The sequence below is a fragment of the Bos taurus genome, chromosome 17, assembly GCF_002263795.3.
Source record: "Bos taurus isolate L1 Dominette 01449 registration number 42190680 breed Hereford chromosome 17, ARS-UCD2.0, whole genome shotgun sequence".
NCBI classification, from domain to species: domain Eukaryota; kingdom Metazoa; phylum Chordata; class Mammalia; order Artiodactyla; family Bovidae; genus Bos; species Bos taurus.
In genome coordinates this window covers 69536382-69553292 of record NC_037344.1, presented here as the reverse complement: position 1 = coordinate 69553292, position 16911 = coordinate 69536382, and the positions used below count along the sequence as shown (strand labels likewise).

The window sequence follows — 16911 nt, the reverse complement described above, 5'->3', positions numbered from 1 at the left end:
CCCACCACCAGCTTGCACCCTGCCTCAGTCTACCCCCTGGGTCCCGGCCGCGCTGCTCCACGCCCCGGAACTGGGGCTGCGCGCGCCAGACGCTGGACCCGAGAGGTACTCTACCGCTCCAGGGTCCGTGCGCCCATCCCGGCTGACAGAGGGTGGGAAGACTGGAGCCTGATGGGGAGCAGGTTGGTGCTCACCCGGCCCTTGTTTCTTCCCCCGGCTCCTGTTTCCAGGGTTTACCCAGTTCCTGACTTGGGGTGGGTGGGGCGGGAGCTGGGCTGGAGCTGGATGTTCATTAATCATTAATCTTGGACACGGTGCCAGAGCCCTGGGGGGAGGAGAGGCGGGGATGTTCCCTCTTCCCACCAGCCCTCCCCAGAAGAGGGGCGGTCAGAGCAGGGGCTGGGCATCAGGATAAAGGCTGGATCCCCCCTGCCTGTGGAAGGCCTTGTCCTCTGCCACTTAGCAGGCAAGGCCACGCAGGAAAGACGTGAGGGAGTGGGACAATCTCTGGGGTCCGAGAAGGATCCCCTAGCTAAGCCAGCAATTCCCATGTTTCCTGGACCAGTGCTCAGAAAGGGGTCCAGCTTGGTCTGCCCACCTTGGTACCAAGCCAGTGCTTTGGTAGCAGCATAGAGAAAGGCTGTGGTCCCTTCCCAGTGGGGACCCCCTCCCACCTGCACAGAGCAGGAGAGGTGCCGGTACACCTATGGCTGCAGTAACCCGGAGCAGCGGGAGGGAAGGCGAAAGGGCGGCAGGTTAGACAGCTGATCACCTGGGTTGCCCAGGTGACAGGCGCCATGGAAATCCTCAGGAGGACGGTCCAGATGGGAGAAGGCCCTTTACGAAGGCCCGGATCGGGCAAGGCCATGGGCAGGCCTGAGCCCAAGCAGTCGCTATGTGGCGGCACTGTACCTTACCCCTCGGAGGAGCCGTAATTACTAAGCCTGGGATCCCAGCGGGGGCACTGAACTTCAGGCAGATTTGGGGACTTTCCCAGAGTCGTACAGTTCAGATGTGGCTAAACGGACTCCAAATTCGGAGACGTGCCCGAGCCCCTGTTTCAGGACCCCAGCCTTGCTCAAGATCTCTCTCTTCTCTGCCCCTTTTTTGGGGTCCTAGCCTCTTCGAGTTGCCATGGCTGCCCCCAGCCCCCAGCTCAGGACCCCTCCCCCACGTGCCCCCCTAGCTCCCAGCTCTGCCTGACACTTGAGGGGTGGGCAGGCTGCTACCCTGGGAGCAGAGACAACAGAGCCCTGTTCTCAGCTGCCACCTCGGGCTGCTTCCTCCCTGCTTCTCACTCAGGCAGAGCCCTTCCTGAAGGAAGCGCCCTAAGGACAAAGAAGCGTGCCCGGCTCTGGTGCATCCCTCATCTGATGGGCAGGGGTCTGATATTGGACGCTGTGGGTCCAATCCAGCAAAGGGAGGAGTGTGTCCCTCCCTCTGGGCTCTAAGGGACTTGATCATGTCAACCGGGTGAAAGCGGCGATGATTAACCTGGGAGAAGGATACACAGATGTCGGGATTCCAGGCACGGCAGCAGGCTTGTGAAGGGTTTTTTGCGCCCCTCGGACTGAGCAAGGAATATAGACCATCCCCATTTAGGAGCCATACCCCACTCCAGACAGGGGAGGGCACGAGGGAGCAGAGCGCCCATAGGGGTCAGCGGGCTGGGGTCGGGGGATCGCCTGTTGAGGAGCGATGGTTCAGAGGAAATGGGGGTCCAGAGGAAACCTCTCTCCTGCCCGCCAGCCCCAGGGCAGCGATGAGGTGTGGCTTGGGCACCCCCAGTAATATTGATCCCAGTAATGCCCAGACTTGCCATGGGACTCCAGGCAAGTCCTTCCCTCTCTGTGCCTTGGTTTTCTCAGATGTGAAATCTGGGACGTGAGGACCTTGGCTCTCGAGCATGGGAGAGATGTGGGTGCTGGAGTGGGGAGGGTGGCCCCAGGAGACCGCATTGGTGGGTGCTGCCTCTCCTGCCTGGTGGGTCTAGAAGGGTCAGGATAATAATCCGAGGTGTGTGCAAAGGGCTCCGCATGCCCCATCCCGTTTGATCCTCATGGAAGGTCATGGTAACCCCATGTGGTAGAAAACCTAGGTTCAGAGAGGGGAGGTCACCTGCCCAAGGTGGCCCAGCTGGGGAGTGGTGGAGCCAGATTTCTAGCCAAACTTCTCCAGGATTAATGAGGCGGGTGGGCAGATCCAGGGCATTGTACCTAGCAACTGCTCAGCTCTTGAAAAACCTTTATATTTTACATATTGTTATGCAAATAAATGCATGACATACCTTTTTAAAGAAACATTTCAGTCACGCTAGAAGGTACAGAGGGTGGTACTGCCAATGCCCACACACTCACCTCTGGAGTTCTCAGGAGTTCTGAAGCTGACTGACCGCTGGGTTAACCCGTGCTGCGCTACTCTTCAGTTAGGGCTGTTTTGGGGCGACTCAAATCTGTCATCAGGAGGGCTGGTGAGCTTGTCTGGATAAAGCAACGTCGGAAGACCTGTGGGCAGAGCCTCAGAGTGCCCACCGTCACAAAGCTAGCAGGTGACACCAAAGGTTATCTGTTGAGGTTGCAGGTGTGGTTACCATTAGGAGTCATGGAAACAGGTGACTCTGCAAGATCAGAAAATCTTCTGAGTCATCAAAGTACACTGACCTCTTCTTAGTCAGCTGCCAGACCCCCCACCTAGCTGCAGCCATCCCCCCAGCCAGGTGGGGGCGGTAGGAGCAAGCCGTCAGGGCTCCTTGACACGTTCGGAGGTGGTTCTGCAAGTTGAAATGTCTCTCTGGCGAGCTTCCCCTTCTCTACTCCAGCACCCCAGCGCAGAGAGTCTCAGAGAGGAAGCTTCCAGATTCTCGCAAGTCAGTCCCCCAGCACTCCTGGATGGAGAGCCAGCCTTTCCATCTGCCCCTTCAACTGTGTGGCTCACACTTTCCAGCTTCTTCTCTGTCCCACACCCTTTTGCTGCTTCTCCCCTGCTTTTGGACACTGAGGTTCAGAGAGGGAACCTGCCTACCGAGGTCACGCAGCGAGGTGGGGCATGGTTCAGACTAGCCACGGTTCCCTCCTCCTCCAGCCAGCCGGCAGTTTTTCAAAATGGAAATATTGTTATTTTTCATGTTTTTCCAGAGTAATACAGACTCTTTGTAAAAACAAAATTATCTGTGTGTGAATATTATGTGTGTGAAAGTGAAAGTGAAGTCGCTCAGTCGTGTCCGACTCTTTGCAACCCCATGGACTGTAGCCTACCAGGCTCCTCCCTCCATGGGATTCTCCAGGCAAGATTACTGGAGTGGGTTGCCATTTCCTTCTCCAGGAGATCTTCCCAACCCAGGGATCGAACCTGGGACTCCGGCATTCCAGGCAGACGCTTTAACCTCTGAGCCACCAGGGAAGCTTATATGTGTGTAGCTATGTATTTTTTTCCCACTTTATTATATGTTACAGACATAATTTTCATGAATACATATGGGATCATTGGATATATGTCACATAATATATTCTGTAAAATATGTGTTCACTTAGGTGGTGGCGAGCCTTAGCTGTGGCACGCAGGATCTTTGCCACAGCGTGTGGGCTTCTCTCGACTCGTGGCACACAGGGTGTAGAGCACGGGGGCTCAGAGCCTGTGTACTTAGTTTCCCTGCTCCTGGGCTGAGTTCCCCGGCCAGGGATCAAACCTGCATCCCCCGTATTGTAAGGCAGATTCTCAACCGCTGGAGCACCAGGGAAGTCCCCATCACATGGTATGTTCAACCATCCCCTCCTGTTGGACACTGAGGTTGTCTCTGTTTTGCTCCTTCGCTAAACACCACTGCAATGGCCTTCCTTGTGCTCCGTGTCAGATCTCTTGTTTGTCCTCTTTGAACAAATTCCTACAGGTGGAAGTGCTGGGTCGGAGGCTGGACACTTTTAGAACTATGGTATTTGCTGTCAAATACGCATCCTGAGTGGGGCTTCCCTGGTGGTGCTAGTGGTAAAGAATCCGCCTGCCTGGGCAAGAGACGTAAGAGACCGGGGTTCTATCCCTGGGTCGGGAAGCTCCCCTGGGGGAGGACACGGCAACCCACGCCAGTGTTCTTGCCTGGAGAATCCCATGGACAGAGCTGCCTGGCGGGCTACAGTCCATGGGGTCACAGAGTTGGACATGACCGAAGCGACTTAGCACACGTGTACAGACACTGTATGTACGAGCACTGTAGGGAGAGTCTTTGTGCTCTCCTCTTAAAATCTCCTCCCGTGGCCCTGTGAGATTCCCTTCCAACCACAGGAAACAGCTAGCTCTAGGCCACCCTCCCTCTGCCAGGTCCCTGTTCCTATATACCCACTGAACACACGGTGATGCCCATCGGTGGGTGAATGGGTTGAGAGGTCAGTGCTTCTACAAAATGTTCTGTAGACCATGGCTTTGGGGGCCCTTTATCTCCTTGAGGGCAGGGGGCTCTTCCCCTCCCTGTTCCCATAAGTGCAGAGTTCTTCTCCTTCCTCACGTTTTCCCTGGTGACCCCATCTCCTCTTCCGGCCTCAGTTCCCACCTCTGTCCCCATGGCCCCCAGCCTCTCTCGCCCAAGATCTCGCTCTTGCACTCAAAGCAGAGGTTCCTCCTGCACTTTGCACATTCTACAGGCACCCAGTACATCCCCCAGACTCAATGTATCCTAAACTGAAACTGACATTGTCCCCCTAACCCCAATACTAAACCCGCCCCTCTCTTAGCCTCCCCTTCTCAGGGACTAGCTCCACACCCAGCCAGCCAGTCACCTCCAGCAGGAATTCTTTCCCCCCACCTTCACACCCCTCACCCACCAAATGCTGTCCATGCCATCATCTACGGGCGGATCCAGTCCATCCCCAGACTTCCCCCTGGTCCAGGTCCCTTCACATCTGCACAGCCGTGACCACCACCATCTAGGTGTGCCTGCTTCTCCCACTCCTTCCCACCTCCACAGCTCATTCTTCATCCAGCAGCCTGATGGGAGCCTCATCTCCTCGCTCCTCTGCTGAAGACCCTCCTAGGGCTCCCCTTGCCCACAGGATCCAAGCCAGATTCCTTAACACACTTCTCGAGGCCCTGCGTGTCCTGCCTGCCCCTGCCCCCATTCTGGCTGTGCTGCTGGTCTTCTTGCTCACGCACCCAACCTCTGACAGGCACATGTACTGGACATTCCCAGCCAGGCTAGGCATTTGTTAGCTTCTCAATTGCCCTGGGCCTTTGCACATGCTTTTCTCTCTGTCCGGCTTATTCTGCATTAGTTAATGCTAGCCGCTGAAACAGATAAGCCCCAAGTTGGTTTTGTTTGTGTTTTGGCTGTACCGACTGCTTGCAGGATTTCTGATCTTCTTGTGGCATGCGGGGGGTCTTTGATTGCAGCGTGTGAAGTCTTAGTTGCGGCCTGTGGGATCTAGTTCCCTGACCAGGAATCAAACCTGGGTCCCCAGCGTTGGGATCGCAGAGTCTTAACCACTGGTCTGCCACGGGAGTCCCAAGTCCCACGTTTTAAAAGGCTTATTAACACAATGGCAGTTTTATTGTCATTTTCCTGAATTTAATCAGATGTTTGATGATCAGAAATGCAGAGATCCGGGTTCCTCCCACCTCCCGGCCTTGCCCATCTCCAGACCCACTCACTAGCAGGTGGGAAAGGAGATCACAGAGATTGGCTCACTTACCCTCACCAGCTGTCATTCTGCTCATATTCCATGGCCAGAATTCAGTCCCATGAGAACACTGAGCTGGAAGGAAGGATGGGAAAAGCAGTTTAGCCACGTACCCCAAGGAGAAAGGGAACTAACTGCCTTTGGAAATAGTAAAGCACGCAGCAGCTTCTGCCAACAGAGTCCCCTACCCCAGGAAGTTCTCCCTGGCCACCCCCACTCCCGCCCCTCCAGGCTGGATCCGGTGTGTTCTCTGCACCAGGAAGCTCTGCCTGTGTGTCTCCATCAGAGCACCCGCAGCTGTCTGCCTGCACCTCTCTCGCCCCCCGCCCTGAAAGCCTGGGCTCTGTGCACTGGGGAGCCTGCACCCCAGTGCTGGGCGCTGTACAGGTGCTCAGTCAATACCTGCAGAACACCTGTACTGCTGGCTCAGTGGTGGAGACTCCACCTGCCAATGCAGGAGACACGGGTTCGATCCCTGGCCCGGAAGGACCCCACATGCCCAGCAGCAGCTAAGCTCCTGGGCCACAGCTGTTGAGCCTGTGCTCTAGAGTCTGAGAACTGCAGCTACTGAGCCCACGTGCTGCAACTACTGAAGCCCGCATGCCCCTGAGCCTGTGCTCCACCTCAAAGAGAAGCCCGTGGGCCCCAACTAGAGAGCGGCCCCGGCTTGCCGCAGCTAGAGAAAAGCCCACGCAGCCACAAAGACCCAGCACAGCCGAAAAGAAGCAAATAAAATTATACAAAAAAGAAATTTTCCCATGGGGGCAGAACCAACCAGAGCCGGTGTCACTGACACTTGGGAAGAGCCCCCTCTGGCAAGGCTGCAGGCACAGCTCCTGCAATCAACACTTGCACTCTGGAAGGCTTGGCTCCATGCAGCTCTTCTTTTTAAAATTTATTTTATTGAAGTATAGTTGATTTACAAGGTTGTGTTAGTTCCTGGTGTACAGTAAGGTGATTCACTTATACACACACACACACACACACATATTTATATTCTTTTTCCATATATATATTTTTTTACATATATATTTTTTCCATTATGGTTTATTACAGAACATGGAATATAGCTCCCTGTGCTATACAGCAGGACCTTGATGTTCATCCATTCTATATATAATAGCTCGCATCATCTAATTCCAAAACATCTCTCACTTTAGAAAATGCTTTTATTCATGTCTTTTCTTCATACTTCCCGAAACTGCTTACCAGTTCAGTTCAGTTCAGTTCAGTCCAGTCACTCAGTCGTGTCCGACTCTTTGCGACCCCATGGACCGGAGCACGCCAGGCCTCCCTGTCCATCATCAACTGCCAGAGTTTACTCAAACTCATGTCCATTGAGTCGGTGATGCCACCCAACCATCTCATCCTCTGTCATCCCCTTCTCCTCCCGCCTTCAATCTTTCCCAGCATCAAGGTCTTTTCAAATCAGTCTTTCAAGTCAGTTCTTTACATCAGGTGGCCAAAGTATTGGATTTCAGCTTCAACATCAGTCCTTCCAATGAATATCCAGGACTGATCTCCTTTAGGATGGACTGGTTGGATCTCCTTGCAGTCCAAGGGACTCTCAAGAGTCTTCTCCAACACTACAGTTCAAAAGCATCAATTGTTCGGCGCTCAGCTTTCTTCACAGTCCAACTCTCGCATCCATGCATGACCACTGGAAAAACCATAGCCTTGACTAGACGGACCTTTGTTGGCAAAGTAATGTCTCTGCTTTTCAATATGCTATCCAACATATCTGCTTATCTAGCATATCTAGTATATCTGCTTTTTAATACGCTAACTGCTTACCAAACATAGCACCAATCAGAGTAGTGTTTGTATTGTAGTTTTTTATAAAAGCAATAAAAAGATCCAAAGTGCTTGAGATATCCATGACAGCCATGGAGTCATATTTCTTAATTACTACATCAAGATGCTATTGTTTTATTGAGTTGCCCTTGTCTCAGATGTTAAACTCTCTTGACCTGTTACCGTGTTGTGATTAAAAGAGGAATTTGCTTTGAATCAGCGCTTGTTGGTTTTTCGATTTTCTATACCACAGCTCAGTGGGTAAAGAATCCGCCTGCGATGCAGCAGAAAGAAAAGGTGTGGGTTTGATCCTTGGGTCGGCAAGATCCGCTGGAGAGGGAAATGGCAACCCACTCCAGTATTCTCGCCTGAAAAGTCCCACGGACAGAAGAGCCTGGCAGGCTACAGGCCGAAGGGTCGCAGAGAGTCGGACACGACTGAGTCACTAAACACGTGCACGCATACCGTTCACTTTTTACGAAGCCTTAATAAAAGGGCTGGCAGAGAGGAAGCTGTTCGGACTGTTGTGTCTCTATTGCAGTGAGTTTTAAGTTGTGGGTCACTTATAACTGAAAAACTGGCTACTAGTAACTTGTTTTCATGTCTAGCCTCTAGACTAATTTTATGGGAGAGGAAAATGTACATTTCTGGAACCAAAATTGCATACAAAATGAACTGGTGTTGACGAGAGGGAATTTCATCTTTGTTTTTCTGGATATAAATGAATACATAATAAAAAAGTAGAAGTCTAGGTTATACTACACTGAAATTTCCCTCTATCTCTCCCAATTTATTTTATAGTCTGTTCCTTTGAGAGTCACTGGATCAGAAGTTTCCTTAGGCATCTTCTATCATTCTCAAATAATTTTCCTAACAAAACTCTTATTGGGTGATCACTCGCCATTCTAAAATGAAGTTTTTTCATGGTAAGTGCTTGTGGACATCGAACCCCAGCTAAAGGCTGGCTAATAAAGAACAGTATGAAAATTAGTTCAACCAAATTAATTGAATCAAATTATACAATGCACTGCATACACTGGCTACTAGAGCAGTGTTGTTGTCAAAGAGAAAATGCAGTGATCAAATTCCAAGTAGAAATATTAAGAGCAGAAGCAATGAGTAGATTTTCCCTTATGCTTGGCCTCAATCCACTAGGACAAGAACAGTATTTAGAAATATGAAAATTTCAGGTTAAAATAAAAAGGTTTGCTTGGCTGCCCCGGGTCTTAACTGTGGCATATGGGATCTTTGGTCATAGCACGTGGGATCGAGTTCCCTGACGGGGGTTGGACCTGGGCCCCCTGCACTGGGAGTGCATCCTCTTCCCCGCTGGACCACCAGGAAGTTCCCAAACTTGCAGTGCTTTATTTTTCCAAAACTCTATGTTACTGATACATATGTGTGTAAATAAAATATTAACTTGGCTCTTCTTACTAGATTCCCACTCCTCTCACGATTTCACTTCTTGCTCAAAAGCTTGCGCTCCACTCCCACCTGGATGAGGATCTTACATCTGCCCCCCTACCTCCCGACTCTGGGCTTGTCACTTCCTCTCCTTGCGCCTCAGCTTTCTCGTCTACAGTACAATGGGGGATAAAGAGGGCTCCCTGCAAAGGTTATGAGGGTGCGTGATGCATGGCGAGTCCCGAGCACAAGACTAGACTCTGGTCCAGAGTCCACGCTCCTAAACCTCGGTATCTGCTCTTTGATGCCAGCCCTGGACTCAGCTCAGCCCCCATGGAGAGGAGGACTCTGGGCTTCCCCTGTTCCGTGGAAGCTGGGCGGGGCTCTGGGGGAAAGAACGCTGAGCACACAGGGTCACATGCCTGCTGCTCCTTCGGAGGCACTGGCAGCTGCTCGGTTTATGAAAGTGCTCGCTGTGGCATCACTGACCGTCACAGTAGTGATTATGATCAATTGATGGCGATACTCCGGTCCCTAAAGCCCCATGCATGGGCCATGGTGGGGCTCTGGGCATCAGTGTTGAAGGAAGGATTTGGTGGGGTGTAGGGGGGAGGCTTTTCTGGGCACCCTCTGTCCATGAGCAACGCTGAGCAAGGATGAGAGATTCCAGTGCCTGGGCTGAGCCTGAGGGTCCCTAGACCTACCTGTTCCCACAGAGACTTTGGGAAGGATCTGCATCTCTGATCAGCCCAGATCCCTGGAGGCTGATCCAGGGGTGTCCTGTGCCACCAACTCACTGGGGGTGGAGGCAGGAGAGGCACATTTCTGTACCTTTTTGATGAAGAACCTGGAGCTCAGAGAGGTGAAGTCTCATCAGACTCGTCCTCCCAGCCCTGCTCAGGTACTTTGCCTCCAGGGCACCATCCAGGTTGAGGTCCTGGCTCTCTGGGCTCTCCCAGCTTTTAGACCAACCTTGGTCTCCGGTCGTGCCTTGGACATCTCTAAGACCTAGAGTTTGGCAAGTCCGTGTTTTGACTCTGGTTCTGTCTGCTCATGGCTAATTGTGTGACCTTGGACAGGTGAATTCACCTCTCTGAGCCTGGGTTTCTTTACCTGGGGAGTGGCTAACGGTAGTACCTGACTCAGAGGGCAGCTTTGAGACTTAACATGAGATGTGATTGGAGAAGCAATTAGTTTCCCTGCTCACCTGCCTTCGTGTCCCTCCCATGGCTTTCAAGCCAGTCCCAGGCTCTCTGCAGGGCTCTGCGGCTGCCAGTGTCCTTGGGCCAAGGACGCCGGGGACCTTGCTGAGCCCTTGGATGGAGGAGCTGCCAGGCTGCTGAGGTCCAGAGAGGGTCAGGGGGAACCACCCAGGGGGCAGAGGGCCGGGGCAGCACCCACAGTGTACAGGGATACTACAGGGATATGCCACCTGCTCTCCCCAGGGAGGGAACTCATGAATATTCACGGCCGCTGAAGCAAGAGGGAGCCAGCCAGCACACTCCTGGGTGTCATTGGAGCGTTCCGGTTTCCCAGTGACCGCAGAGGCAGCCTGGGAGTCAGACGTGGCTCAGGCAGGGAGAGGGAAGGGGCAGCCAGACCTGGCCCCAGGTGAGTGTCTTCCTCTGCCCTGCGCACGGCCCCTGGGGGAGCAGGATGCCCTGGGATGGAGGCCTGCCTGCTGGTGGCGCCCTAGGCTGGAAGGCTCACCATCCTAGGCTTGGGGTCCCTGTGTGGATGCTGTGGAGGATGAGCCCCGACTCCCCTTCGTTCCCTGGAGTCTGCTGGTCCAGCTGAACAGGAGGAGTGCTGGGTCTGGCTGGGAGCCAGCTGTCGGCACACACGGAGGGCGATCTGGCTGGGGTAACCCAGGAGGACAGGAATAGAGGGGTGGGGTGGGGAGGGGGGCGGTCTGCCCTGAGTGCCTGGGACTGTCCCACCACAGCAGAGGAGGGAGACTCAGGCTCTAGTCCTGTCTTTGCCACTGCTGTGCTGTGTGACCTTGATGGGGGCTCTGCCCTCTCTGAGCCTCAGCCTTCTGGAGGCACCGTTTTCCAAGGTGGAGGCTGGAAGGCTTGGGCCGTGCTGCGATTGTCCTCGGTACCCCAAGGCCTTAGGCTTCCCTGATGGTTCAGTGGTAAAGAATCTGCCGGCCAGGAGACACGGGTTCGATCCCTGGGTCGTGAAGATGCCCTGGAGGAGGAAATGGCAACCCACTCCAGTATTCTTGCCTGGAAAATGCCACGGACAGAGGAGTCTGGCAGACTACAGTCCACGGGGTCGCAAAGAGCTGGACACGACTGAGCGACTAAGCCGCCACCACCACCTCATGGCCTCAGACCTGGGACTGTCAGCTGCCTGCAAGCCTCGGCCTTCTGTGAGGTCCAGCTGTGCACACCCTTTCCCCTCGGGCTGGGGCTGGGGCTGGGCCCGCGGCACGCTGGGCAGCAGCTGCCACGGACAGCCAGGAAGATGCACATTGCAAGCCCACAGATCACAGCTCGAATCCCAGTTGTGCCCCCTGCTTTGTGACCCAGAGCCTCAGTTTCCCCACCTGCAAAATAGGGCTGATAGTGAGGTCTGCCTCCGAGGATAGCTGGGTGGAGTCAGTAAGATGCTCTGGAGAAGCCCCGTCCCAGGGCCTGGCTCCTAGAGGAGCTCAGAAGTGAACCCAGAGGGTGGCGAGGCCCAAGGCCCAGCACCTGGCAGGGCAGGGCCCTACTGGTTTTGAGGACGCCATAGTGGGAAAGGAAGGAATGAATGAGGGAAAGCCCTGATGGGGGTTGGGGGCGGGCCTGGGGCAGGGCCAGGCAGAGCCTGATTGGTGGTCCTGGGAGGCTGGTCTGCCCCCTGCTGCCTGACCTCTCCCAGAGCCTCACCAGCAGCCTCCCTGAGTTCCAGAAGGTGCCCTGGTGAGTGGGCTCCTGAGACAGGGGTGGGCCCTGAGGGAGTGAGTCAGAGGGCAGCAATCCGAACCCCTCGACATTTGAAAGTCAGAACCCGATGCCCAGGCCTCCACTCCGGGCTTGGGCTCGAGTCTGAGGTTCTGGCCCAGCCCAGGACTGCCCTGTGGGACCCCAAGGAACAGGAGGCCGGTGGGGGCGCTTGAGGTGGGGGGCAGATTTGCGCTTGGTTGGCAAGGGGGACCCACCCCGAGAGCGACAAGGACAGGACTTTGAGCAGGTTCCCACTCTCTTTGAGTGACAACTACGTGCCAGTCACTTTGCCTGGTCCATCTCTGGGGCGGGGCAGGGAGAGAGCTAGCACCACCAGCTTCCCCATTTTAGGATGAGAAACTGGGGCTCCAAAGGGTTCCTGTGGTTGAAACCCGGGCCTGGGGCTCCCGGGTCAGCACCTCCCTCCCCTAGGCCTCTCTGTGACCAGACCAGCGCGAGCTGACTTTCCCCACCTTGCAAGCTTTATCTATTCTTTAAATATAGTAAATACACGTTATTGCCTTTTTCTGATTAAAAAGTAATATATTCTCTTTAATAAAGAAATCCAACCCTTACAGAAATGCCAAATATAGAAGAGTATTTGCTCATATACCCCCTCCCTAGCTATGCAGAGGATACCACTGTTAAAACCTAGACTGCCCTCCAGGGGTTTCTAACTGGGTCTGTGTGTATTTACCATCACCTATATGGATTTGGTGGCATGCTGTCCCAGAACTTCTTTTTTCATGTTAGTAGGTCATGGTGTGTTTTTGAGCCAGTCCATTCAGCTCCACATTGTTTTTCTTTTTTTTTTTTAATCTGTTAAAGCAGGTACAGATGCCTCTGTCTGGGAATGGGCTTTGGTTTGTGCAGTGAATTCCCAGCTGATGGACACTGACGTGGTTTCTTTTTTTCTGACCAAACTGCTGTGAACACCCTTACTTGGGTGACTTTCCCCAAGTCTTTCTGAAGAAGAGTTAGAACTGGGAGGGTTTCTACAGTCTTCCTTTGAAAGGAAAACCCTCCGGAAACACTCTCCTTCCCTCCCGACCCTGTCCACCTTGCCCACCTAGGATTGGACAGAGATATGTCCTTGTCACCAGGGAAGCCAGGTTCCCTCCGGCTAGTCCTTTCCTGTGAGAGCACTTTCTAGATGATCAGCGGGGGGCTGAGGGACTGGTCAGGTAGGCCTGGAATGCCCCTTCTCTGGGAAAGGTTTGTGGGTGCCTCCGGTCACTCTCCCAGGGGTTCTCCTCCAGGCTGGCTGGCTGGCCTCTGGCCCCAGGGTCAGTGGTGACGTGCCGTGTGTGTGATCGCGGGCGGCATGGATGACCTCTCATGGCCTCCAGCACCCGGGGCCCAGTGCAGCACGGAATGGAAAGTTTGGGACCTTGGCTTTGCAGCTAAGGGGCCATGAGAAGGTCCGTGAGTCCCAGCTCTGTCCTGGACCCGCACAGCTCTGCCTGAACAGCCCCCATTTCAGCTCAGGCCTCAGCCCCCTGCTGACAGGGTCACCACAGTCAGACCTAAAACCTAGCCCCCAAAAACCAGGAAAAGTGAAAAGTGAAGTGAAGTCACTCAGTCGTGTCCGATTCTTTATGACCCCATGGACTGTAGCCTACCAGGCTCCTTCGTCCATGGGATTTTCCAGGCAAGGGCACTGGAGTGGGTTGCCATTTCCTTCTCCAGGGGACCTTCCCAACCCTGGGATCGAATCCGGGTCTCCTGCATTTCAGGCAGACGCTTTACTGTCTTGAGCCACCAGGGACTGAAAAGTAAGACCAGGCTGCTGCTGAAAAAGGCTGTGACCAAGGGAGAATTTCAGGGTGAATGGGCTGCTCCAGCTCCTGGGCTGCCTGCTACTCAGCCTGAGGTCACAGACTGGTCTCAAGGCGCACAGGTGCCCCCTGTAGACACAGTCCAGCGGTTCCCTGCTGAGAGCTGGAGCACTCATTCGGCCCCCGGACATCTAGTTAAATCTGATATTCAGAGAAATACTGAATAATTTTTAGTATAAGTATATCCTAGGCATTATTTGGGACATACAGATAACTAAAACATTTGTTGTTCACCTGCAATTCAGACCTAACCTGGTTGACCCAGCCTGCCAGCAGCTGGAGAAGAGGCAGACATGTGGGCAGAGGCCTGTGTGAGCTGAGTCTTCTCCTTCCTCACGCTGAGCCTCAGTTTCTCCACCTGGTCCCCTACAGACCCCATGGGAACAGGAGCCAGTGTGGAGAGACAAGGAGCTCAGCCGCTCACTGGACGGCTGGGAAGGGTGGCAGGGGGGCCAGCAGGTTGGCTGAACCTTCAGAAAGATGAGAGACTCAGGTCCCAGGGCCCTCTCTGTAGATACCCCTGGCCCAGGCCTGGGGGTACAGGGCACTAGGAAAGGGTCTTCTTTTCCTTGTTTTATTTAGATGATTTCATTATGAAGCCCAGAAAGGTCTACAAAAAAATAAAACGGATAACACCCATATACCCACCACTCAGCTCACAAATGAAAACTGACCCAGGCAGCAGAGCCTTCCCCTGCCTCTCGCCCCAGCCTTTCTTGGCGTTGGCTTTGTCCACCGTGTCCATCTGCAGCCCAGATGCTGTCCTTATCTGGACTGCTGAGGTGGGGGTGGCCACAGAGCTGGCAAAGGCAGGTCCCAATGTTAAAAGCTGCCTCTCAAGCCAGCCTGGCCGGGGATGGTGGTGAGGGCTCCCTGGGGCCGGCCTCCTAACACGTGCCCTGTTCTGCACCCCCTCACCCACCCCCTGCAGGTGTCTGAGATGCCGCTGCCACAGAAGAAGCGCTGGGAGTCCATGGCCAAGGGGCTGGTGCTGGGAGCGCTCTTCACCAGCTTCCTGCTACTGCTGTACTCCTATGCTGTCCCCCCACTGTACACTGGCCTGGCTTCCACGTGAGTGGTCCTGCTGGGCGGCCGAGGGCTGGGGGTAGCGGAGGGTTGGCTCCCAGTCTGATAACAAGGGCTACCTCCTGGGTGGCCACCCTGTGCCCGGGGCAGAAGTCCCACTGAAGGCAGGGAACTCACTGTGGAACCCTGAGCCTCGGTGTCCTCATCTGTGAAGTGGGTGTGCTAACAGAGCCGGACATGGAGCGTAAGAATAAAATATCACCATCTGCACGGTGGGCTCCAGCGGGGCCGGGAGGTGGGGATGCCCAGTCCAAGAGCACTCGGCTGGCACAGGCCTGGATTCAAACTGCGGTCTGCCTGCCTCCAAGCCTGGCTCCTAACCATGAGGTCATCCTGCCTCCCCATTGGGCTGATCACCTACCCAAGCCTGTGCCCTTAGTTGGAGGTATTAAGTCGAACTAGAGGAAATGCCCATTTTTGCATGCAGGGTTTCATGTGGTCCAGCCTCATACGAACTCTTGATGAATGTACATCAAGTGGCCATGAATGAGACTTGTTCTTGTCCTCACAGCAACACCACAAAGAGGGTTACTGTCCCCATTTCACAGAAGAGGAAAGTAAGGCCAGATAGGCCAAACCACTGACCTAAGCCTTGCAGCCTGGAACACAGGCCCATCTGGTCCCCCAGCTCCCTGACCATGGCGAGTCCCTGGGGTACCCGCCCCCCACTCCCAGCCACCTGCTCTGTAGACCCGGGGTGGAGGGGCCGGCAGGCCGATTCCTGAGGCTCTGCCACCCCTCCATCCCCAGCAGGACCCCCGAGGGCGCGGCACCCTGCTCTCCGGCCCCGAGGGAGCCAGAGGCTCCCACCTCGGCCAACGGCTCGGCGGGAGGCTGCCAGCCGCGGCGGGACATCGTGTTCATGAAGACGCACAAGACGGCCAGCAGCACGCTGCTCAACATCCTGTTCCGCTTCGGCCAGAAGCACGGGCTCAAGTTCGCCTTCCCCAACGGCCGCAACGACTTCGACTACCCCGCCTTCTTCGCGCGCAGCCTGGTGCAGGACTACCGGCCCGGGGCCTGCTTCAACATCATCTGCAACCACATGCGCTTCCACTACGACGAGGTGCGGGGCCTGGTGGCGCCCAACGCCACCTTCATCACCGTGCTGCGCGACCCCGCCCGCCTCTTCGAGTCCTCCTTCCACTACTTCGGCTCCGTGGTGCCCTTCACGTGGAAGCTCTCGGGCCGCGACAAGCTGGCCGAGTTCCTGCAGGACCCCGACCGCTACTACGACCCCCGCGGCTACAACGCCCACTACCTCCGCAACCTGCTCTTCTTCGACCTGGGCTACGACAGCGACCTGGACCCCAGCAGCCCGCAGGTGCAGGAGCACATCCTGGAGGTGGAGCGCCACTTCCACCTGGTGCTGCTGCAGGAGTACTTCGACGAGTCGCTCGTGCTGCTCAAGGACCTGCTGTGCTGGGAGCTGGAGGACGTGCTCTACTTCAAGCTCAACGCCCGCCGCGCCTCGGCCGTGCCGCGCCTCTCGGGCGAGCTGTACCGGCGCGCCACGGCCTGGAACGTGCTGGACGCGCGCCTCTACCGCCACTTCAACGCCAGCTTCTGGCGCAAGGTGGAGGCCTTCGGGCGCGAGCGCATGGCCCGCGAGGTGGCCGCCCTGCGGCGCGCCAACGAGCGCATGCGCCGCATCTGCATCGACGGCGGCCGCGCGGTGGACGCGGCGGCCATCGAGGACTCGGCCATGCAGCCCTGGCAGCCGCTGGGCGCCAAGTCCATCCTGGGCTACAACCTCAAGAAGAGCATCGGGCAGCGGCATGCGCAGCTCTGCCGGCGCATGCTCACGCCGGAGATCCAGTACCTGATGGACCTGGGCGCCAACCTGTGGATCACCAAGCTCTGGAAGTTCATCCGGGACTTCCTGCGGTGGTGACGCCGGGGCCCCCGCCGAGGAGGGCCCGGCGGGGGTCCCGCCAGCCACCCCCCTGCGGCCCCTCTTGGTGCCACCCCAGTTCCTGGGGTGAGGTGGGGCTGTTCTGAGGGGTGCAACCAGCCAAGGACTGGGCCCACGGCCACAGGGCCTAACTGAGATCAGTATTTGACTAATTAGAGTTGTTTTTTTTTTTTAATTAAATCCCCCTACCCTCCACCCAAAAAGAATGTTCTATTTTCTGGCTCCCCTTAAAGGGGAGACTTCAGAAGTAAAAGAATTTGATGTGTTTTTGTTAA

General features: G+C 55.3%; 1 protein-coding gene, 1 long non-coding RNA gene and 1 other non-coding gene across 11 annotated transcripts in view; 1 reads left to right on the top strand and 2 right to left on the bottom strand.

Annotated features, from left to right (window-relative positions):
* Positions 1-16071, bottom strand: part of LOC112442058 (uncharacterized) — a 19294-nt gene extending 3223 nt beyond the window's left edge. For both annotated transcript variants that reach the window (XR_009491117.1, XR_003030086.2), the window contains exons 1-3: positions 15983-16071; positions 5676-5738; positions 2358-2617 (exon numbers count right to left, since the gene is read on the bottom strand). This is a non-coding gene — a long non-coding RNA (uncharacterized lncRNA). The remainder of the gene's footprint in view (positions 1-2357; positions 2618-5675; positions 5739-15982) is intronic.
* The window catches only part of GAL3ST1 (galactose-3-O-sulfotransferase 1), a 17150-nt gene extending 239 nt beyond the window's left edge, over positions 1-16911 (top strand). Inside the window, exons 1-4 of one of the 8 annotated variants that reach the window (XM_059875972.1) lie at positions 2612-10216; positions 10307-10472; positions 10580-14706; positions 15472-16911. In XM_059875972.1, coding sequence (XP_059731955.1) covers positions 14492-14706; positions 15472-16615 — 1359 coding nt within the window. In that variant the 5' untranslated portion in view covers positions 2612-10216; positions 10307-10472; positions 10580-14491 and the 3' untranslated portion in view covers positions 16616-16911. 8 annotated transcript variants of the gene reach the window in all.
* On the bottom strand, positions 3328-3399 carry TRNAS-GGA (transfer RNA serine (anticodon GGA)). Its single transcript has one exon. It is a non-coding gene; the product is annotated as a tRNA-Ser (tRNA).